The sequence below is a fragment of the Echeneis naucrates genome, chromosome 22, assembly GCF_900963305.1.
Source record: "Echeneis naucrates chromosome 22, fEcheNa1.1, whole genome shotgun sequence".
Lineage (NCBI taxonomy): Eukaryota > Metazoa > Chordata > Actinopteri > Carangiformes > Echeneidae > Echeneis > Echeneis naucrates.
In genome coordinates, this window is record NC_042532.1 from 19,818,826 (window position 1) to 19,843,425 (window position 24,600).

The 24,600-nt window shown below is 46.0% G+C and overlaps 1 protein-coding gene across 9 annotated transcripts in view; it reads left to right on the forward strand.

Annotated features, from left to right (window-relative positions):
• fgfr3 (fibroblast growth factor receptor 3) overlaps positions 1–24,600 on the forward strand; it is a 61,707-nt gene that overhangs the window by 20,963 nt on the left and 16,144 nt on the right. For 6 of the 9 annotated variants that reach the window (XM_029494224.1, XM_029494227.1, XM_029494223.1 and 3 more), the window contains exons 3-7: positions 1,559–1,822; positions 3,895–3,960; positions 11,908–12,077; positions 21,340–21,463; positions 21,628–21,818. In XM_029494224.1, the coding sequence (XP_029350084.1) occupies positions 1,559–1,822; positions 3,895–3,960; positions 11,908–12,077; positions 21,340–21,463; positions 21,628–21,818 (815 nt within the window). The remainder of the gene's footprint in view (positions 1–1,558; positions 1,823–3,894; positions 3,961–11,907; positions 12,078–21,339; positions 21,464–21,627; positions 21,819–24,600) is intronic. The other 3 variants (XM_029494230.1, XM_029494229.1, XM_029494231.1) reach the window with 2 other exon arrangements.

A 24,600-nucleotide genomic window follows, 5' to 3' on the forward strand; every position in this document is an offset into this window, starting at 1 on the left:
AGGTGTTGTAAATATCGCTGTGAAAAGCCAGAGAGCTGCACGGCCACGTTAAGCACATTATTGATTTAACATCTCCAGCAGTTTTTAATGGGTGACAGAAAAAAACAATCCAGGACTCCGCTCAGTTGACTTTATTTAAGAAAATCTCTTCACGGGTGACCGTGTGTGTTTTCACATGCTGCCCCCGTCACATTATTTTAGATTTCCACTCATTATTTCATTTTATTATCTCCAAGTTTGGGGATTTCCATCTCTGATGCAAGGGAGCAGTCTTTCCTTTCTGCCACTATTTTTATTTTTACTAATTTTCCTGCTGCCACTGAAGTTCTGTCTTTTGGTTTTGACGCTGAGCCGACATGCAGGGACGTTACCTCCGTCTGTCTGTGACGGTGAGCTCGTCTCCCCGTCTCGCAGCCTTGCCTTCTCACTGAAAAGAACCCCATTTATAATTTAGAAGGCCTATTATGCATTCTCTGCAGAGATTGTCTCGTCTGGGCCGCCGCTGATTTCAGCGTGGCCTCTCAGCTCCAATTTTTTGATCTGAGTTCTGATCTGAGTTTTTTTTTTGTTTTGTTTTGTTTTGTTTTGCATTCACATTCACCGCCTGTCGGCGGGGCCTCTGTTGGTGCCCCCTCTCAGCAGGTCAACTGTGGGTGTGTTTTCCATCATAAATCACACTCTTAACACACCTCGTTCAGTCTTTCCCATGGGTGGGTGGATGGGTGTGCGTTTGTTCATGTGAACAAGTGCGTGTTGTGTACTCTGTTGCCCAAGCAGCTCATTCAAACACCTGCATATGTGAAAGTATTCAGGGGTTTGGAAGCGTCCTTCTTTTGAACGGTTGCCAGTCCGACCAGAGTGTGCGTGAGGTTGTCTTCTTGTCTCTCCCTGATGGGAGGAGACACATGGTCGAGGTGGGGATGAGAGAAGACGCCTCTGATTGAGGGACGGATGGTGGGACACAAGGGGATCCAGTGTTTATTTATCCAGACATGTCCCTCCGTCTCTCCCCTGTCCTCAGAGGAGGCCGGCATCCTCCGTGGAGCCAGTAAACATGTTGATTTTTCCCTGGCTCCGACCGAGCTGGCACACGGAGCTGCTGCAGTAAATGAGCTGGTGTTTGACAGGGAAGGCTGGAGAGGCGGGGGGAGCGGGAGGAGCCTTCGCTTCCACACAGCCCAGATCTGTCCTCTTCTTCAGGCCGGAATAAAAACTTACACTTTTCTAACTTCCACACGTAGATCAGCTGATAACTCACTATCAGTGCGTTAGTGTTGACAAGACTGAAAGACTCTCATTGACATGCTAGAAAACGGAAAAGAAAGACGATCAGGTAGAAAAGAGGCTTTTCTACATTTTAGAGAAATGACACAAAGATTTGGTTATTGCTGTTTAATTTCTTCTGTTTAGCTGTCTAATTCATAATTTAGTCTGCCATCTGACGTCCAATCACACAAATATAAAGAAGCAAACGTTCAGATTTGAACACCAGAATCAAAAAACGAATTGGCATCAGTTCCGTAAACATAAACTGTACTCTCTGTCCTTTTGTGTGCAGACTCTGTGTCCAGCGAGACAGCCTTCCTGGAGGACTATGTTCTGGGCATGGGGGACACCCTGGAAATGTCATGTGACCTGGAGGACCATTCAGAGCCCGTCGTCTGGTTCAAAGACGGCGTAGGACTGGTGCCGAGCAACCGGACGCGGCTGGGCCAGAGGATGCTGCGCATCATCAACGTGTCGTACGAGGACTCGGGCGTCTACTCGTGCCGGCTCGCCCACAGCAACACGCTGCTTAGCAACTACACCATCCGGGTGACAGGTGAGACGCAGCTGTGAACCATTTAACACAATGACGTTTGGATGGAACATCATTATTTTTAATGCTATTCGAACAGAAAACTGAGAATCTCAACATGACGGCAACATAATGAAGGAAAGTTCAGTTTTTCATTCTCCCTGCTCAGTTTAGCAAACTGCACACACACAAACATCACAGTGTGTTGGAGCCTGTGTGTGTGTGTGTGTGTGTGTGTGTGTGTCAGGCAGCTTTTCCTGTAAAACTCATGGACACCAGCTGAAACTGTTATTGACGACTAATTAGAAAGCAATTAGCGCACAACATTTCATCATTGGAAACAGATGGGGTGGCAAGAAATGAGAGGGTTCACTCACTATCACCCCCCCACCCCCCCCGCCGTGCTCCAAACACACACACACACACACACACAGATGCATGTGTTTGGCTGCACGCCGGGAAGAAAATGGTCTTTTCCTGGACTGATCAGACGTGGAGGGCTTCTCCTCTCAGACTACAGGAGGGACCCGCCACACAACAACACCCCCCCCCACCGACATCTTCCAAGTCGCTCTGAGCTTTAAAATCAGATTTAGTTTTCCTTAAACGAGTACAAGAATTGAGCTCGGCTCAGCAGGTCTCAGGAGTAGAAACCGCACAGGAAGGGAATTCATCGCAGGCCGTTGTCAGCCGTTTAAAAGACCTATAAAGGCAGATTCTTTTTTCAGAATGTGCTCTCCTCCCTCTACTCCAAACACGGCGTCAGCTCCATCTAAAGCACACATGGCCTATTGTGTGTTTATATTCAAATATTTGAGTAAGGTGTCAGATATTTAGGAGCACCTGGACGGCATCCAGGCGGTGGCGAGCAGCGAGATCATATTGTGCACACACGTGTTGGAAATGAGGCGCTGTGACCAAAGTGTATGAAAATGAACGTTTGGCTTAAAGTCTGAAGCTGATTGCGGGCTAATATCTAATTTCCAGTTTTGCTCTTCAGTGATATATCTTTTATTTTACTACAAATAATGATGATGGATGAAGTCTGTTTTCTTTACTTTGAGCAGTGATAAAGTGATAAACTCCATTTTAGCAATCATTTTATTCATATTTAGCCGGATCTTTTTTTTTTTTTTGAACAGTAACATTTTAGCATGCTACGACAGTTTACATTCAGACTATAAGCACTAAACCTTGTTCTTGTTGCAATCACATGTTGGCTTAGTCGCTGTGAACATGTTAACATCGAGCTGTATGACCTCAGACCTGTTAGCGTAGCCCCCGGGGGGGCCTGTTGTTTCAGTAATTAGTCATTAGCTCGTTAAAGTGAATAATTGGAGTCACACACGTTTCTGCTGCGCTGTAGCGCGAAAGTTAAAGTTATTCATGGACTGATGTCGGATAATAGAAAATCAAAACAAAAACGCATTGTGTTGGGGAGTTTCAGGAGCAGCTTTAGCTAGCTGAGTTTCTGAAGGGAGCAGCTGGCTCTCGTTAACAGGACCTGTGGAGGTGAACCAGAAACCTTCAAGGTCAAAGCAAAAATAATTACAGAGCAGCCGGCGAAATGTGCGATACTCGTATCTGACACACTCACTGTTAGCAAGAGTTAGCATCGGTGTGTGTTGCACGGATGTTGTTTTTGTGTGTGCGTTTCTACACACACGCTCACAGAAGCGTGTCGCAGCAGCAGCAGCTTTAATAGGCCTCTCATTTGTACCGTCTTTGGAAATGTTTGTGTTGTAATATCAGAGTCTCCACCGTGCAGAGAACTGTGGACTCATTCATGAGCAGAGTCAGTTTCAACATGCACATGTGCGTGTCTCTTTGTGTAGACATTTGTCTAATCGTACTCGCCGAGCACACACCATTTAATCTCCACAACATGCAGAGTTCCTGCTTTTGTTTTCGTTTTTTCTTTGTTGTTTGCCCCTCTTGCTCAAAAATAAATGATGTGGTTCAAGCTTTCCAGATGTCGTTTCTGTGCTATCTGATGGCTAACACAGTTCAACGCACAAAGGCTTTTGTTCAGCTGCACAATCAGATCATTTATCTGTTTTATTTTTATTTATATTTATTTTATTTTATCTTTTTAGATTCCCTGTCGTCTGGTGATGATGAGGACTATGATGAAGATCCAGAAGATGCAGGTAATGCAAATGGTGAATTCTTAATTCTTCTCTTTTCACCACACCACACAGGTTAAATAACGTTAAGTCATATTTTCCAGCTGAAAGAGAGTTCACGAGTCAGACTGCAGCGTGCCGATAACATTATGAGCTCATGATGAAACCTCGCTGTCTTGACGTTTGTTCAGACGGGAGAGGCCGGGACTATGGATAACATACTTTATTAACCCCGATGTTTGTCAGTCAAGACCTGTTAAAGTGCATTTCATATCAAAGTGGGACATTTCGGAAAAAACAAAGGCAGCGAAGCAGCTTCACCCGGCACACCGAGAGGTCCGTGAAGGCAGCATGAACCACGCCATTGAGCTTAATGAGCGGCTCCTGCCATGCACACTGCTGGAAGTGGGAGGTGTTAACTGCTGTTAATGGCTTTGGGTTTGAGGAAACAGCTTTGTTTAAATGTTATATTGTCCAGAAACTCTTTTATTGGAGGAAGCCTGATTTTATCACTGTGTGGCACATATTGATATTTAGGGCTGTGAAGTGCAGGAATAGATAGAGCCGCTGATCCAACCCCAAGTAAACCACACTCCTCTTAATCTTTATTGGCTTTCACAGGAGACCATGATTTGGTTAGTAACAGCACATACTGACAGAGCAACGGCTCCCGGCAGGAATGAGGGGCAGAAGAAACTGATGGAACAGAAGGCGTTTAATTGTTATATAACTTAGTCTGATTACTTGACTGGCATTTTATTAAAAGAATTATATACTGGAGCAGTGCAACAGTGAAACGGAGTCAAACATTATACTTCCCTCCACTTGGTTATTGCAGCTCGTCGGATTCTTAATTAAGTCTTTACATCTTCCACTCACTGCTGGCATTACCAGGCCTGGATTAATAGCCAAACTTATATAAGCATGTGAAAAGTGTTCCCAAGTGTTTGCTGGTTTGCAGGAGTTGTCTCTTCCTATTTTTCATTTTGTCAACATTTAATCTGGATTTTATAGTTTAGACTCATTTCACTTGTCGGAATAAGAAAAAATTGCTTTTAATAGGCGGCACAAGAAAGTTATTTTTTATTTTTTATTATCAAACTATGTTTGATAAGCGTCAGATCTGAGTTTCATATCTGTGACTGGGATTGGAAGGCTCCTCTAACCCGTGGATGGCTTCCCGTACTCACTTTACAGCTTCTGTCTTTAGCGTTAAACTAAATGCCGCCGTCACACACATCAAAAGTCGGCGGTTCTCCGGCGGGTAGCAGCCCTCTCTGTGTTTCGCTCTGATGTGAGACATGCAGAGTTCAGGCGCAGGTGAACAAAGAACAGCGAGGGATGGCTTGTGCGAGCTGCGTGCACTTGACACGCTCTGTTCTCTCATCCAGAGAGACAGAGCGCGTCTCCGCCCCTCGGCAGGCTCTCCACCGGCCAGACGCCAAACCGCGCTGCCTTTGTTGTAACGTACGGAAGGAGGCAGTGGAAGGTGAGGCGCAGACGGGAAAAACAGCAGACACGAAACGGTGGAAATTCAAAAGTGACGTGATGGAAGCAAAGAGGTGGAGACAACAGGAAGCAGCAGAAAGATGCACGGGTAAATTTAACGTGACGCAATTGCAAAACACAAAAGTTTCCACCGCGTTACATAACCATTTGCATACCTTTGAGTATTGTGCTGAGAAGTGGCGTTCACAACAGTTCAAAAGAGAAAGACATTATTAGACGAGTCTACATCTCAACGGTGGACCACAGCAGTTTGTGCAAAACTGAAAAACTGCCAAGAACATGCCAGCAGTGTCAAACGGCCCATGATGTCTTGAACTAAATCCCAGAACCTTAACTGCTCCGCAGAGTCGGTGCCAGGAGTGAAATGTGGGACTGTTTCTGTAACAGTCGGACGCCAAGCCAGAATCAAAGCCACTTTTGTAAACGTCACTACAAAAGCTGCGACCTAATAAGTAATAAAGCATCATCACACCCGACTCGCCGTGAAAAAAAAAATGACGCTGACTCAGCGACTGTCATCATCCAGCTACAGTCGTTACATCTGAAGAGAACGGTATTATTGCACAAGATGAGTCAACAATAATGTGGCAGTCCAGGTTTCTGGCTGTTGTTTCTGTGGATCTTCAGATGATCTAGTCTGGTGGGGACACATTGATGATCCACGAAGGCGACTGCAAGTCGGCCATTTGCTAAACAATTACAAGTTTGGTCAAAACTTTTATGCTTTCCAGTTTAGTCCTGACTGTTTTATTGTTATCATTCAAATGATAAGTGGTTCAAGAAGGCTTTCTTTGGCCTCCGTATTGGTATTGCGTTGGATGTGCACCCCTTTTGTTTTTGAGATTTTCACTTGGATAAACGGGGAAGTCCTGGTCTAGAGGTTTCAGATGATCCTTCTACGGGGCTGGGTTGCACTTTAAACCATTTTTAAACCACATCTTTAAACCACCTTCTCTGTCATGTCTGTGGTATCTAAATAATCTGGATGCTTCCCAAAAATATCTTAAAAAGAGCTTCAAGTGAAGACATCACACACACAAAAAAAAAAACGTTGAGGATTTCCTGCACGTTCAGAGCCAGGATAGAAATCTATATTTTATTTTACCTCAGCAGTTGCTGCTGATGACAGAATGTGAAGGGAGCTCTGACAACAACAGGCTGTCGAAAAAACACGCTGCTCTGGAACATAACTGTCAAATCTCAACTACAAGTGAAATAATCAGCTCGTAATTCTCCCAATTTCTCGTTTCACCGCTGTGAGCTCTCCTGTCGTAGCGCTCGCTAGTATCATTTAATAAATACAGGAGCCTCTTTTAATGTGTCTGTTATATCAATTTCAACATTTAATCCCTTCATTCTCCTCACTGAGGATGCTGCAGAGTTTAGAATTTAATCTTGCCTCATATTCATACTTGCCTCTTTTCGTAAGGTATCCTGAGAGATTATAAAAGCAGCAGAAAGCTTCCTGTTGCAGTCTTTGTACTGTATTCAGTCATTCTGAATAAGCTTAACGCCCGCAATGTAAAACCTGAACCTTGAATGCACAGCTTTACTTCCTGGTGAAAGCCTGGAGTTTTCTAAACAGGCCAAAGTGGCAAAAGCAGCAGCGGCTTACTGCAGACATCCTGAATGCCAGTAAATAGCCTCAGACTGCCAGACTTAATCACTGGATGTAAGTCTACCTCATGACATACTAGGCTCCGATTTCCCGGCCAAAAGGAGAGGGATTAGCCCAGAAACGCTAAACCCCTATCGCTGCTTAATGTCCACTAAGCCACCGCTAATTAGCCGGCTGCAGCAGGAAGGAGCCATGTGACGAGCCACACAGCCAGATGGAGAGTCCCTGTCGGTGAGCGGAAGAACATCCACATCCACATGCAGAGAGGACAATATGGGGGGGGCTGTTAATGAGGGGAGGGGGTAGAAAACATTAGCTGATTGACGGCAGGAAAAGATTTGGGGAGTTGAGTCACTGTCGCTGTAGCTGTTCGCCACAGCTGACGGTTCTCAGAGAGGAAGACGGACGAGCTCATTCTCCTCCACCTCCAGAACGCCCTGGGGAACGGCGCCCGCCCAGCAGCCACGCCGAAGAACCAACGCTGCATTCAGTCAAGTTGTTGTGCTTCATGTTTTATCAGAGGAGAGCTGTCTGCTGCCTCTGTTCTATTGGTTTGACCCAAAGTGACCAAATCAGTGGGCTCTTCCTACCCTGAACGCCAGCACAAAGGAAAACAGAGGGGTTGAAGGAGTTGAAGTTGCTCAGTGATAATAACATCAGCAAACAAGTAAAAGCTCCCATAAAGTAAAGCAAAGCCAAGAAAGGCTTTCCATTATTCCTATAGGCCAGGCGAGTTGTTACTTCATCTTCTGAGAAAAACACACTTCCAGTCGAAATGTTCTTAGACTGGGAAAGTCTAAGAACAGGAAAGGAGATGCAGGCAAGAGATACCGTTGTTTGTATGATACGTGTCCTGACCTCTCAGCCGTCACGGCGTCCACAGTGAAATAAATGAATACGACGGTATCATCTTGAAATATGTGGGAAAGTCTAATTTTTGAAGAAAGTTTGACCAAATAGAAGCGAAACAAATCGTCGGTAAAGTCTTTTGACTTATAACTGCGCGGATGCCTCGAGACGTGCGTTTGTCATGAAACCGTTTCTGCAGTTTAAAGACCTGCGTTGGCAGGCGAGCAAGTCAGAGTTCAGAGTTCGAACAATCGCACGCCCTCACACGATGAATATGATGGACTGAAGTGGGAAAGTGTTGTACGCACTCAAAGCCTGTGTGAAGTGAAAGGCCAGTGTGTGTGTGTGTGTGTGTGTGTGTCGAAAGGGAGGAATGTTAACAGAGTCTAATCTGTGCTCCTGAGCTATGCAGCCTCCTTGTTTACCCTGGCAGGAGAGCAGAGAGCCGGACGCTGGGCCACGCTACGCTGCTCCACAGCCGCCATTCCTCCGACTCTGTTTGCCCAGAGTCCCTGCAGGCCCTCCAAGGCAGCGTGCCTTCAAAGAGACCCAGTGTAATCTGTAATGAAATCTGCCTATGTGCTCGCAGGCGTCAGCGAGGGCAAATTATACAATTACACAATTAGACCCCCCCCCCAGATCGGTGTCTGAGCGCTGAAGGGCCTTGTGGCCGTCCTGCTCCGCCTAATTGCCATTGCGCCGATAGAGAGCCACAGTCACGCTCCTCCAACCAGAAGCCCTCTGAAAAGTGAACAGCATTGCAGGAGTCTGTGTGTGTGTGTGTGTGAAACACCGACGCCGAGTCCAAATACAAAGAAAACACCAAGACTGCACAATCTGAAGCTCCACAAACTGTTATTTTAATACCCAGAGAGCCGAAAAGTCTTCAGCGTGCATCTGGAGCTGTGCTGCAGTTTAGCCCAACATGTGACGGTGCAAAGTGTGTTCCACATTTCTATCACAGAGCGAGTTTTGGAAGGAACCATCACAAAGAAAAGCAAAGAAAGGTCCCGTCGTAAGAATTTCGCCTGTTCTGGTCTGATTTAGCGAAATGTGTGTTACAATGGGAGCCAGCACGTCGACCGTGAAGTCAGACAGAACATCTTTTTCACTGTAATGTGTTGAGTGTGACGATCATCTGCACAAACAGCTATTAATAACAGACAGATCGCACACATTGTGCTCTGTTCGTCGCTGTCAGTGAACGATACACACCAAACCTTTACGTAACAGTTGGCGGTGTTGAAGGTGCAGAATCATGAGTTTGGCTCCTGCTTCACAGCGCTGATGAGTGAACCAGCAGCTGTAGTGGAATTACACTCGCCTGTGTGTGTTTGGAGGCGTGGTTGCGTCTGTGCGTGTGAGTCAGACATGATTCCTGCAGCCGCGCTTTGGGGTCTGTTATCGGATGTAAGCCAAACAAACATCGGAGCAGGAATACTCTGGGTGTATTTTTAGGCTCCCGTAGAGACCCCTGCTGCGCCCCTCTGCGCCTGACAGGTGCTCGTGCACGCCGCTGTAACTGCAGAGCTGGGGGAGTGTGTCATGGCGAACCACTTTCCAGGGCAGGGTTATCTGCTGACCCCCGTCCCTGCGGAGGTTCGTCTCCTCTCAGAAAATCCCGCTCCCCACTGCTGAGGAAATACCATCCAGCCAATTAGACACGGGATGGGATTCCTGAGTGCTGCTGAGCGCACAGAGCGGGACTTCACAGTAAATGGGAATCACTCAAAGTATCCACTGATGCTGCAGAGGTTGAAAAAAGCAGGGATTTGTGCTTTTTCTCAGAGCACAAAGCGCTGATATCAGCTGTTTGGTCACATTTTGAAGCTATAGATAGAAACCATCTGGCTGCACATTCCCTTCTCATCATCACAACTATCTCATTCTAGATTTGCTCTCCTCAAATGTTCTTTTATAAAAAATCTTTCAATTCCTAATTGTTCTTCCTGTAATTACTTTGAATTTTTCTATTCTTTTCGAATATTCTAATTTTGACGATTTCTAGCTTCAAAAAAAAAAAAAAAAAAACTATGAAATTGAATGAACGGAACCGATTTCTCGTGGAATAAGCTGATATGCTCTAATGACTGACAGGTGAGCAGGCAGCAGAGCAGTCAGTCTGTTTTTGGCGATAAAAGCACAGAATCCACTCAGAAGGATCGTCAGCATGATGAAGGCGTTTTCAGGCCTCAGTCAGAGGAAGAGGAGGAGGAGGACCACACATCAGGAGAGAGACTGTTTAAAAACTCACTGTGCTTCTGTCTGACCGAGTGTGTGTGGCTCATTACGATGCCAAGAAAACAATGTGTACAGACTCCTCAGAGGATTGTCCCACGCTGCGCTCCGTGTCGCTCCAAACAGGCCGAGACAGCGAAGACGCACAGAGAGAGAGAAGTAATGACATCTAACAGATATTTCCCTTTTAAGGTGGAAGCTGTTAGTCGTGTGTGTGTGTGTGTGGTTGCACATGGAGAGTGTTTGTCTTTGCAAGCTGGGGAGTCTGTAACTCAAGCAAGGAGCAACTGTACCATTAGTACACTGTACACACACAGACACACACACGGAGTTAGTTCAGTAGAAGTGAAGCAAAGTTCTGTTTGTTTGCTTTCTAAGAAGATTCTTCTGTGTCTTTCATCACTGAAACTCTCCCAGTCTGGTTGTAATTATGCTGCAGAGCCGAAGCCAAAGTTTTATGGCAGGAGCCACAGAAGTGTACGGCCCGAGGCATCGTGATAAGCAGACACACACACACACACACAGTAGATCAGGGACTGTGACTGACATCTCACCTGAGCTTTCCTGATAACATCGAGTGGACGGTGAGAATGGCTCTGACTATTGTTTGACTCTGGTCAAACACACAAACACACACACAAACCCCAGATATTGAGATGGTAATTAGCTCCTCCTGCGTTTGGAAAGTAAAAGAGACATCTGATGACCGGTCAGCCACCTCCCCAGCTTTTGTCCCTGGAAACACACATGTATAAAGGCCCATAAAGAGAGCGAGTGAGCCATGCATCAGTGCTCTCGCCCTCCACACCCACACAGCAGGAACAATAGGCCTCCCTGACTCGCTACTCGTCTTCTCAATACAACTCAATAAATTGCCCTGACAGGTTTCCAAACTCTCAGGATGGGACGATTCAAATGAACTCTTGCTTTGTTAGCTGGGGGAGAAGATAATAAGCTTTGTTTGACCCTCACGACGCTTCACGCGCAAGTTTTGTGTCCTTTCAGCGTCTGTCAAGCTGCGTTTTACACCATTTGGGCATCTTGAACTTAACTGTATGTCTTCAGACAGCGAGGTGGGCTTCAAACCGGAGTAGGACGGGACTTATAACCAAAATGTGAAAGGTCTAACGCTGCTAACCCTAACCCAGTCCGCTGAGGGAAGACCCCACCGACACCACAACCGCACATCTGTTCTGCCGAAGTACCTAACGTATCCAATATGAGCAGAGGAGCAAGTCATCCCATCTGTGACATCTTTAAACAATTTCAAAAACATGTAACTCTGAAATCCTGCAGGGTCTTTTCCAAAATGTCCACGACCTTGTTGGAAAAATGGAAAAGTGCAGACAAAAGGCTCAGAGGAAGTCAGTCGCAAAAAACGACGACCTGAGAGTCCTTAAAAACGTCACAACGTCAAACCTTTCGTTCACACGTATCAAAAATGCTGCTGACTGTAATTAAATTGATTCAGACTTCTAAGACGTGTTACTCAGTGTGACTTGTCCTCCATGAGGTGACTTCACTTGGACGGATCTCAAATGAGTGTGGCCCCCAATGATTTGAGACTTTCTTTGACTTGCTTTGAAGCTGGTATCAAATTACTTGAAGCTTAAAGGACTCTTGGTTGGTTTTATCAAATATTTTGAGATATGTCCAAGTCACCTCAAATGACTCGAGGCATAAAGTCATCCATGATATTTTCTTTTTTTGGGGGGGAGAGGGGAGAATAAGTCGTTTTCCATGACTGACGTTTTCTGTCTCATCAACAGAAGCTCCGTATTGGACCAGGCCTGACCGGATGGACAAGAAACTTCTGGCCGTTCCCGCCGCCAACACGGTCAAGTTCCGCTGCGCCGCGGCAGGAAACCCGACGCCAACCATCCACTGGCTGAAGAACGGCAAAGAGTTCAAGGGAGAGCAGAGGATGGGGGGCATCAAGGTGAGAGAACCTCCCCTCGGACTTGTTAACGCTGAAAAGGTTTGAGGAGTAGGGCTGTGATTTAGAGATTCAAATCCTCACACCAGCTCCGAAAGAATCCGCCTCGAGGACCAACCATCAAAGTTGCCTTTTAGCAAGGCATCTTAATCCCCTGATCTACTCCGCATCAGGAGACCGGATTGAGTGTTCGCCAACGACCCCGGCGTGAAATTCTATAAGTGGACAAGCGAGAGGCAGAGTGCTGAAAGAGTGTTTGTGGTCTCTTGGTAAATAAAGGTCAGGAAACACGTCTGAAGGCCCAGCAGGCCTCGGGCTCTGCTCTTAGCACCCGCTGAGCCGCCAGAAGTATATTTAGAGGCTCAAACTGCTGTGCTGAAATCAGAGTGCTGCACAGATACATGTGTGCTTGCGTGATAGCTCAGTGTTGACAGTAACAGTGCAGCAAACAGCTGCTGCGCTGAGTTTTGTCATCGGATTCACTCTAAACACTGCGCTCTCATGTGGGATGGCACCGCTTAAAGTAATAGGTCTCGGTTTACTTTTGTGCTCGTTTAATGGCCCCGAGCTGCGGGATTAAAAGACGAAATTCAGTGTGGTAAGGAGATTGGAATTCAAACAGTCACAAATGTATGTTTTGGTTCAAAATAAACGTAAACTTCAGCGACGTATAAATTCAGAAATCATGTCCAGAGATGTAAATTCTCCCAGGATGCTCCTGTCAGTGTAAAATGAGCATCGGAGGGATTTCGCTGTTTAAGAGTTCACGTTTAACAGTCACCCTTAAAAAGCCGACTAAAGAAAGGCAAGGCAGCTTTATTTGTACAGCACCATTCACACATTCACCTGTTATATTAGTTGTATATGTGTGTTTTGGCTCTTTCATCCAAGTTTAAGGCCGATCCTTGTAGCTTCTGGTGTGGCTTTGCAGAGAGTGTTTTTTTGGATTATTTTCTGCTCCCATAAGCCTCCTTTTCCATTTAAAGAGCAGCCTTTAACTGTGACAGACTTCTCCCTTCCTGTTAGCCTGGTTTGCGTTGCCTTTTCTCCACGGCTGGCTTTTTTGCAGCTGCCGCTGTAACCTCAAATGACAATTAGATGCTCAACTTTGAGTGTAACGCTGGCACAAGGAAGGAGAAGTCAGTACTGACTCAGCTCTGACTCTTTCTCGATGAATTTGCGTCACGTCTGCAAAAAAAAAAAGCTCCCGGTGATATCAGACCATGAGTGTACTGAATCCACTGCTGATGCTCTTTTATTACTTACGACTTCAGCTATTTACTTGTAAGAGGAGACTTTTTTTCTTTTTCTTCTGTTAAAAGTGACACAGTTGGGCTTTAATGAAGTGTCGTAAATACAGCAACGCCAGCGAGAAAGGAGCAGGATTTGAGGTGTTTAACTTTCTGGAACTTCAGCAGAGTTGGAAGGTTTGGCATTCGAAGGGTTAAATGTAATGAGATCCTGCAGCTATTAACAGTTTACAGAGATCTCCAACATCTGCTCCCAGCAGACCAACAGCAGTTGTCTCCCTCCCTCTGTCCCCGCTCTCTCTCACACACCTGTCAGCAGCCCTCAGGACTCCCCAACAACATCCAGCGTGTTTAGCACGCAGGAATATTTGCTGACGATCGGCGTCGTTCGCAGCAAATTAATCCCCGAACTGACCGGTCGGGCAGCACGGATATTTATTCCATCTGTTCTCCAAATCTTACCACCTCTCCCGCACATCCCTGAGTGTCCTTGTTCTGCTCCAAACGACACACCAGCGGGCGGTTTGAAAAGGACGGCGTGGATGTTTTATTTTTATTTATTTTATTCTTTTTGTCCCAGCGAACACTGAGCAGAGTTTACGGCTCACTTTCTTTCAGCAGTAGCCATTTTGTGCACTCCCCGGCTTCAACACATGCTCCCACGGGATGATTGATATATATATAACTAGTAGTGATAGCTACAGCTGACATGTGAGGTCCTGTTGGCCTTGGACGGTTAGTGACACTATAATTTGTCAACAAGCCATCGGGACGAGTTCCTGTACATTTTCCACTCTCAGCGGGTCGAGCTTGGCACCGGCCTTCTGTGTGGGTTTTAGTTCCCGCTGTGGCCGGCCAAGCTGAAATCATCGGCGCTGTAATAAGTGTCCGAGCAGAGAGAAGATGTTTTATCTGTGGTGGTGGTTAACTTTGGCCTTTGTCTGCTCGCACCAGTTAAATCTAGCTGTGAGGATGTTAAAAGGTGACTAAGGTCTAATTAACACGTTTCTCTTTTTATTTTCCCGTTAAATACCACACGGCTCCGGCTCTGTGCCTCCCTGCTGTGAACGCCCATCTGCCAGCGTCTGTATTAAGAAAGATTTCATCACCTTCTTTAACTTTCCAGTGCAACTTCACAGCTACTTTAAATTCCTGCCTCATAATGATCCCTAAAGCAGAACGAGCACATCAAGAAGAGATGAATTTAAAAGTGTCTAACGGAGATGTGAAGTGATCCTTAATAAGTTTTTATATTGAGACATTATCTCCTGCCCCCTCCCTCCCTCCCTTTTGTCCCGGAGATTTTTTAAAATCCAGTTATCCAATCGCCATGTGGCCGCTGTCGGCCTCGAGGGAGGTGAGCGGAGAGGTCAGTCGCTATAGAAAAAGGCTGCAGGGTGACAGACAAGCCTGTGACATGACGGGGCTTCGGGGGGTCAGAGGTAACATCTTCACCCAGCCTTAATGTGAAAACCTCCGCTGACCCAGCACGCTGAAAGAAAGTCTTTATCTCTGACTTTCATCGCAGGTTTTCACATATTTGCCTCCCTCAAAACAACCTCAATGTGTCCATCACGATAATACTCATTTTTAAAAAACTATATATATTTAACCTTTTTTTTACTTGCCTTTATTCTTTATTCTTGACAAAAGACAAATTTTTCCCTGAAAGATTTATTCGCTGCCAATGAAGACATTTCATGCCCAATTAAGTTGAGTGATGTTCCTAATGTGATTGTATTGCCACCTAATTTTTAACACGGTCTTTCCTTCATTGTTTGTGCCACATGTTCCTGATTGTCAATGTTCACGCAGTGCACAGATCAGCCGTCAGTCACACGCTGTACTTTTGTTCGTGAAGGCCCCCCATCCCCTTTTTTTTCCAGTCTTTCGTTGTGGTAAATATATCATCACAAATCATGATGTGTGATCTGTGATGGTATATTTATATTATATGTTGCCTCGGGGAAAATGTAAAATCAGGTGTTCTGAAAGCTCTGAGGTTCAGGATTGACTCGTCGTCGTGTAGACGGACGGATAGCAGACAACTGTTGTCAGCACAGATATTTTTCACAGTGCGTTGAGTCTCCTCGTGTCGCAGCCCTCGTCACCCCGGCTCACATCTGCCTGATGAGTTCATCTAGCGGGGTCAGGGTCGGGGGGGTTGGGGCTGGAGGGGGGCAGATACCCTGACAGCCCGACAATGGCCTTCCAAAGACTCAATTCCGCTGTCAGGGACCTCGAGGTGAAGCCGCCTTCCGCTCACGTCCATATTGAAACGTCAAGATCGTTTTTGATTTGACAGCCGTGCTTAATTTAGGCAGAGACAATGGAGAGCGTGTCTGATTTATTCAGTTTTAATTTTATTTTATTTGACTTTATAAGGTGAGTTTTCCTCACCAGGAGTGTTACTGTGACGGTACGACCTGCCAGCTGATCCGTGCAGAGCGGCACATCGGAGTCCTCTCTGTTCAGCCGGTGTGTCATTTACTCTAAGTGCCTTCAGATCTGCAGAGGTGTTGGAGAAAGTCACTGACTGAGTGCACCATTAAGGTCCATTACCATCTTACAAACATCCCTCCTGTCTTGGTTGAAAGTGTCTTTTCTTCTGATATACACGGTGTTCTCCTTTGTTCCTTTAAAAAAAACTGCCCCCCCCCCAAAAAAAAAAAACATCCATTTTAACAAGCAACTTCCAGGCAGGTGTAAAATCGCATTTCTGTCCCGGAGTATGAATGAGATCCGTACAGCCTCATCAGGTTCACTCCTTCAAGAACTCGCCCCAAATGTGACAAAAGATTACGGCACTTTGAGGCAAATTGGTTCTCTTGTTCCCAACATGCATCAGCAGAGCCGAGAGGATCCGTGTGTGGACCTGTTTCAAGGCTGAATGGGATGTTAAAAGACACCAGATAAGATGCTGCTGAAGGAAAAAAGAAAAATCTCAAAAGACAAAAATACTTGAGCTTCCTAAATTGACCATAAAATCAGGGATAAGTGTGCTTTTTTTTTTATAATAGAGGTTAATGGAAGTCTGGAACGAGATCTTTACCTGAAAAAGAGATTTAAAGTTAATATTTCAGGGCGGAATGGATGAAATACTTTCCAGGCCTGTGCCTCTCCGTCGGCGGTTCACTTTGATGCCAGGCCGAGGTGCGCCGGTGGGAGGAGAGGTGCGAACAGGTGGGAGGTTCGTTCTAATACGGCGGCGCCAAGATGCAGATGAAGCGTTTTAACTAATCACTCCCCAGATATTCAGATCAGCATAAAAACACGACGCGTTCATCTCTAAATGAGTGTGAGAGATTGTTGCGGGATCTGCTGCTGATTTACATCACCCCCCCGCAGCCGTCTGAGAGCAGCAGGACGCAGATGTCGATAAGGAGTCCACTGTGTTCGCCTTTATTAAATTACAGGCAAATGACACCGAGCCCTGCGCAGCGCCCCTCTCACCCCCCCCCCCCTTCTCATTCAGCAGTGCCATGTGTTCTGTGCTCATCCGTCCTGTGTGTCTTTTTTAACAAAAGGGCAGCTTCCTGTTTTACTGTGCCGCATTTCACAGCGTCATCTGACTGTTTGCGACGTGACGTAGATGGATTAGGATCGACGGAGTCACATCAACAGCATCGTCGACCTTTTTCTTTATGCGTGTCTGCCGTTGTGCAAGTTGAATCAGAACCACAAATGAGGGCAGCGTCGTCGTGTGCGTCTTGATTGGCATGAGTGTCCCAGAGCGATGAGACAGATCAAGACTTCATTCATCAATTCGCTCTCTCTTAGTTGCCTTTGTGCGAGGTTAAAATGGGGCATGACGGAGATTGTGTTGTCACGGTGATCTCAAGAAGATTTGTCATCATCATTACATTTTTTCTCTCTGGCCACAGCTGCAGAAAATCTCCAATTTTCCACCATGTTTTCCTCATAGATGTGATTCTTCCGTAGCTGAGTGGTCACTCTGTGTTTAATCATCAGTCTGAGTTGCTTCTTCCCATTTCTATTTCGAGAATAATTATCAGATCCCATTAATATCCAGCCCTGCACACTTTCCTACCATCTCCTCGGTATTTGCTTTCCCATGAGCCCTTTGGAGGATGTTCAGATGTTCTCTTCTATCTCTCAGGCGCTTTGTGTGTCGATTGAAATGCAGCACGGGGAACTAAACGCTACGCTTGGTGAAACTAAATGAAACGGTAAATAGGATGTGTGGCCCGTTTGTGAAATAAATGTAAAAAAAATTAAATTCCAGCAGGGAGACCCGCCGGCAGCTTTGTGCGCCTCCCCAGACAACTGCGGCGCTCGGAGCCTCCTCCATTATGGGCCGACAGGGCCTAAAGGTCAAAGTTCACTTCTCTATTGAGCCATCCGATGGCAGCGGGGAGAGATGGGCGTGTCGCCGGCCTATTGAGGCCAACTGAGTCTTTGACAGCCAAAACCAATGCTGTTGTCTGCTGCCACATATGGCAGAAGGGATCTTATTGTGCTCATGCTAAACTGCAGCGACACAAGCGAGACAAAAGTTGACAAAGTAATTATTGTGTTTCGCTCCGTCCAGGTCGCTCGGCGCTTAACTGATTTTTCAATCCCTGTTTTGACAGGTTTCCAAGGCCGGATCCTTAAACTGGCTCCACACTGTTACTTTTTAAGACTTTAAGCACTTTAAATCCTTGTTTTTCCCGTCCAGATTTTAACACAGCCTGGATTGTGAGTCCCTGTAGGCCACGCAGGAATTTCTACACTTTGCAAGATTGTTTTTGGGCTCTCTTTAATTTAAAACCTGCTGTGGTCGTTTACTTTTCTCCCCCGTCGTTGTACCCAAACGCACAGCTATCAAAAGACAGATTATCTCATTAATTAGATTTTCTGACCCGTGTTTTATTCTACTTTGACCTCTCACCCTCGCAGTTTTACAGCCCCCTCTGTCTTGAGGCTGTGTTGTGTGGACACACAAACATTGCCGGCTTTAATAGCGAGCCCTTCAGGCTGCTTCTGTCTGTTTCAGCCTTCTCTGTGGGTCATATTAGGCGGTAGCACAGATCTGGGCCGCTGGTCCACTCTGACACTGTCATAAATTCTGCTAACTAGCCCCCATTGGTTCTGACAGGGCTATTTTGCGAGGTGAAGACTATAAAGGGAGCGGCGCTTCCTGTGTTTTCTCGGACAACTGCCACACTGCGAAACATGTCTGTATCTCTACTGAGTCGTTTAAGTTGGCGACGCAGCGCAGAATTCTTTTTTAGATTAAAATAACAGTAAGGGTTAGGCAACTTCACTATTTTCCACAGCAGACTCTGCGAGGAGAGCAAAAATATCTTAAAATAAGGCAGATTGCTTTATTTGTCCCAAGATAGTTCAGGCACAAATGCCTGAAAGGAATAGAAATGCAACGGCGCTCCTCTGTGGTCCTCACAAAGCCTCCGTTTGTGGGTTAAAAGCCTCCTCAGACACTTCTTGCAGTGTGAAGCTGCCCGTCCATTCCCATGGTTTGTGCCCTTCTGTAGGTCCACGGCCAAAGCCCTAAAACCTTTAAAGCCTCGTATGACTCTAATGTAAGCTCCTTAATAATTTAATTCTGTTTGGAATCTGGCATGATTGGAATGGATGGGATTATCACGTTTCCTAACTAATGCTGCAGGTTCAACGGGGGTTAGCCAGTGTAACATGGTAATAAAAGCAAGTGGCACGTATGGAGAAAATAATTAAATGTGCCAAAAGGAAAGATGAAGGGAAATTAAAGTAGAAATGCCACTCAGGGCTTAGGGTAACCATAAACAATGCATTCAGTGTGAGGGTGGGAAGACTTAGAAAACTGCATTTATGAAGCTTTTACTCACTAAATGCAGCCAGAACCAGCTAAAAGCTTTGGCTGAATGAGATATGGCATCATGGGTAATATTACAGTTTTTTTTTCTGCATAATCAGAGAAACTCTTTCTCTCATGCAGATTTCAGGTCAACACTCAAAAACAAAAAGAACACATTGACGTCGACCTTTAGAGGCTGAGACCTCTAAAACAAAACAGTCGTATAATTAAGACAAAAACGGTGAACTGACGCATATAGATTATAACTATAACCTTACAATTGCTGGAATTACATACAATCACCGAAACCCCTGAGTGTGTGTTGCCAAGCAGGTTCAGTTAAATAAACAGAAAACAACCTTTTCAATAAAAGAAAAGCAGCATGGAATAATCAAAATCCTCCAAAAAATGTCGACACAGAACAAAAGAAAGATCTGAACAGGTTCAGTCCCGTCAGATTAGATTAAAGGATTTTATGATTATGTCTGATTTTTATTTTTATTTTCTCCGGGGTCGAGATGCTTGTTTTGTTTCTGTTAGTTTGTTTTTTCCTGGCAGCTTTGAGATAGTAAAATGGTGATCTGCTGTCAGATGGGTGAAGTTGGGGGAGAAATAACTCTGATCTGGTTCTCCTGGTGGTCTCGGCCTCTGCACATTTCTGACCTCTGCTCATGTTTTGCAGCCTTTTAGCTTAACGCCTCATGCATTGCAGTTCTCCTTCTTCCCCCTCCTCTCTGCTCAGCGACCGCAGCACAAGGCGTCACTCATCTTCTCATGAGAGCAGCCATTGACTTCAGTTTGACTCCTCGGCTCTGAGAGGGGTAGACGGGGTGGAGCCAGCCGGCTCTGAAAAACCATTTGCCAGCGTCGAGCAGGCAGCCCTGGTCTATGTTACCATGCAACTGCAAAAAGCACACACAGGCATAATATTTACACTGTTAGATTATTTTCCGCATGCGCCTCCAAGAGAGAGAGAGAGCGAGTCAAGGAGCGTATACTGTGAGACAGAAGAGGAGGAGGAGGAGTGAGATCCTCAACCTACAAATATATACATTGTGTGAATGGCTGGCCGGTTACCTAAACACGCGGGGTTAAACGTTTAAAAACACTCAGCCCTCTCCAGGTCGGCACATTTTCCGTCGCAGGTGATGTTAAGTGTTCCACCCTGAAAAGCCTCCTTGTTGACATCACTCACTGCCGTCTTTAGTACATCTGACCTCTTCCAGAGGAGTTCACTGAGCTGCTCGTCTCCCAGCAGAGAAGCGGCGGCGGCGGCGGAGGTCGTCCCACTTGGCCTCCTGCCTATTGGTGCGTAGCAGGTTCTCTGTTCTCGCTTCGCCATGCTCAAGGCCGCTCACTCCGCCTCTGAGCTTCTGAATCTGTCGAGTTAGTATCTGCTTGTCTGCCGCCGCCATCCAGACACACCTGGTTTGAATTACTCTTAAAATTTAGCCTTCTATTCTCCGGGGATGGATTGCTTTTGACTGGCTCAGTGGAACCAATTTCAGAGGTGCAAAAAAAAAAAAAAAAGGAGGGAGGACAGTGCTTTGATTTGACTTCACTGAGATCTGTCAAGTGTATCCTGTCTGAAATCTTCTTTATTTCATTATTTGGATTTGTTTATTTTTATTTTTGGAAACTTCTCTCCGCTCTACCTCATTCTGACGTCAGTGAACTTTCTCCTGCTCTCTGCTGTCTCTGTAGTCACATGGGGTAAAAACTACAGCTGTCCATCTCCTCTTTGTGTGCAGAGGCCACGCTCAGATCTTTTAGCTGACGAGTCCCGGGAGGCCGGTCGTCCTCGGGAGCCCGTCCAGTTGGATCCCAGAGGCTACAAATACAAAAGTGCCTTTTTGTTTTCTAACCGCTCACCGAGACCGATGACTCTCACAGTCCAAGGCTTTCTGATGCTGAAACAGAGAAATTCATCTATTAGTGCAAAATCCATTCTCAGCTGGCTGCCGTTATGCATAAATCACCTGTCAGGTCTGAAAATCTGTTCCTCTGACTCTCCTGAAGCTTGTAGCACAAGTTAAACCAGCAGATTTAAGCTAACTAAGAGCTCCCACTGAGTTATGATCTCACATTTAAAAATATCTGCTAGAATAAGATCCAAGCTCCACACAGGATCAGACGTCTCTGTGCTGTTTGGACAGGCCACACCATCCGATGAGTTTATATTTAACAGGACGTTCTCCCTCATCCTCTCCCTCAGCTGAGACACCAGCAGTGGAGCCTGGTGATGGAGAGCGCCGTGCCGTCGGACCGGGGGAACTACACCTGTGTGGTTCAGAACAAGTACGGTGCCATCACCCACACCTACCAGCTGGATGTGCTAGGTAAACACAGCGGCAGCACTTCATTCACTTCTGCTTTGTGTAAACAAGGAATACATTTCCATTCACAAGTGGCTCAGCATTTAAAAAGATCCACATGAGCTGAAGTTGTGTTTCCTGCAGCACTTCACTTGCACTAATTACTCTGCGCCCTCTCTTCCTCGCAGAGCGCTCCCCTCACAGGCCCATCCTTCAGGCCGGCCTGCCAGCCAATCAGACGGTGGTGGTGGGCAGCGACGTGGAGTTCCACTGTAAGGTCTACAGCGACGCCCAGCCGCACATCCAGTGGCTGAAACACATCGAGGTCAACGGCAGTCGCTACGGCCCCGACGGCGTCCCCTACGTCAACATCCTGAAGGTGGGTGTGCAGCGCGGCGCTCCGGGGTACATTTCAACCTGTGACGACTCCACTCATAATTAATCTCTCCTAAATGTCTTATTTAATGAGTTATTTTAGAGGAGGTGGGACTGCGAGGGCCCACGGGCTCTTTTCACCGCGCCGTGTAATCAATTCTTCCACCGGCGCCCGTTCATTATGGACGTGGGGTGTGCACAGACACGTACACTCATTATCCCGGAGCTATCACGGTAAATCACAGAGCAGCTTTCTGAACCTGAAGTGCTGCAGCTTTGACAAAACTCATGAGAGACCATCGATTTATTTGTAGTGTGTGCCCGGAGGACGAGAGGAGCTGGATCAAATGAAATTAAATCATAATTAACGGTGGATTTTATCGGCATTTCAGGCGTCCCCGGTTGACACTTCAGGTTGTTTGCTTAACACCTGATGTGATAATGCACACGGTGGGCAGGACAGCCATCGGCATTATTGTTGTCACTTCAGCGTTAAAAACCAAACATAAACCTGGATCCTCGGCCCAACTCGCACATGGACATCAGCCGTTTTCCTCCAAACTGACTGTGGTTCATACCCTCCAAGTTCCAAAGTTCTGTTAACTGATATGAATCTGATTGTCTATCCAGATATTCCTCGTGTACTTTTGGTCATGCTATTCCAATTTATTTAATTTGTGAGCGATCGTAATCACAAAGAGGATCAGCTCCCCCCGCTAATCTTGTCTCTGAATGAAGAGAGAAAAGCTTTTCTTTTTTTTTTTTTTTCCCCATCTTCTTCAAGCTGCTCTGATCGTGTTACATACTCAGCCACAAAGAGAACATCTTTATCTTAAAACAACCGGCTTGAAGTGATGAGGGGAAAAAAATAAAGGGGGAGGCCGATATCAAAAACAGAAAAGTATTTTCCCGCAGAAAACTGATGATGCATCTTGTTGCTCATTGTTCCGCCGCCTGCCTCAACTGTACATGGGGCCCTTGAGTCTCCGGGTGCACTAACTGAGTGTTTTTTGGGTGTTTGCTCAGACGAGCTGTGAGTCTTGTCCTGTTTTTGTTGGCAGGCTTTAACAGTTTCGCTGCAGATCTGCATCTTGTTACGCTTTAGAAAGCAATTCTCAGCGACAAGTGCTCCCACACGAGAGAAATGTTAAGCAGACGCAGCGGGTGGTGGTGGCGGGTCAGATAATCTTTGGAGTTGTTAAAAAGAACAACTCCTGGAGATCTCTGTTGGTGCAGAGCAGAAAGCATTCCTCGCTCGGGGAGGACAACACCCTAAACCCACTGCGAGGTGTGTGTTTTTTTAATTTTGTTTTATTTTGGGGGGCGAAGAGACGAAGACTCCCAAAACCAAAGAGGCCTTTTTGCTTTCTCATTTAGCTTCCCCCACATTTTCTCTTTCTTTTTCTTTTTTTTTTTAATGCCTCTAGAGAGCGAGGGAATAAAAACATCTGGTTTGGACTAAGTTAACTGCTGTGGTGGCGGCAGAGAGAGAGACGGGCTCTGTTAACCGCCACTGCCGTCAGATGTGCTGCGTCGCGTGGTTTGGAGGAGGAGGAGGAGAGAGGAAAGAGGGAAGAGGCACCCAAAAAAGCCATGGAAAAAATGAGTGGAGGAACACAAGGAAGGGCAAAGTCAGCAGGAAGAGAGAGAGAATGTGTGACAGAGCGGCGGGTACTGATGGAGGGCGAGAGACTTAAAGAAGATTGAAACAGAACGAGTGACAGGAGACAGGCGTGGAAATCTCTAACAGCTCTGGCTTCATCCATTTCTCGGATGGGTTTTGGGGTTTTTGAATTTCAGTCAACTTTATTCAGCAGTGAGTTGAAAAATAATGACATGAAAACAGAAGAGCGTTCTCCGACTCTCAGTTCGCTGATGGATTATTTAGCAGTTCAGATTAATAACCTCGTCCCCAGATTCCCCCATAACACACATTTTCTAACCCATTTTCATCATTTACGAGGTAGAGAATTAAATGTGTTTATATTATGATCAATTGGCAGTGAGAGTTTCATTATTTCCCAACGTAAGACAATCGATGTGACATTACAAAAGAAACCCCCACAACTTAAAGGAACGGCTTCAGATATATTCACTCACTTTCTTGCCAAAAGTGAGACGAGAAGATTGTTACCACTCGCACATCTGCACAGCAATTATGAAGCCGCGACCTTCAGCCAGTTAGCTCGGTTTAGCTTTAGCCTGGCCGATCTGGTTAAACCGGCTTCATCATTTATTTAACAGACATTAAACTTTATTTTCTCAGCAGGGAAGACACAATAATAAAAATGACAAATTTACTGCAGCGTCTTGAGTGAGCAGAGCAAAGAGATCCATTCAGTGTCGTGTTCGATTCCAGGTCTGACTGCGGGGGAAAGCCAAACTTTTTTTGCAGAAAAGCCAAAAAGAAGTTGCCATTGCATTTATGTGACAACAGGCCTGAATATGGGAGAATATGGATGTGTGAGGAAAAAACAGTAAGATGAAGGCAGCAGAAGTGGAGGGGAGGAGGAGAGCGAGATAGGCCAACAGAAAAGAAAAAGAGGGGGCAAGCGAGCCTGTCAGACCAGACCGCGGCTCCACGCTCTATTTTCAACTACCACATAATTGAAACAGTATTTACTGAGATCTGTGTGCCTCTCTTTCTCTCCCTGTCTCTCTTCAGGGCCCAACCACAGTTCATCTCATGTGTGGTATATAGTGTAGGAGTTAAATACAGCCGAGGGTGGGAGGAAGAAGGCGGAGGGGTTGGGGGGGTCCGTGCAAGATTTTTTTTATTATTATTA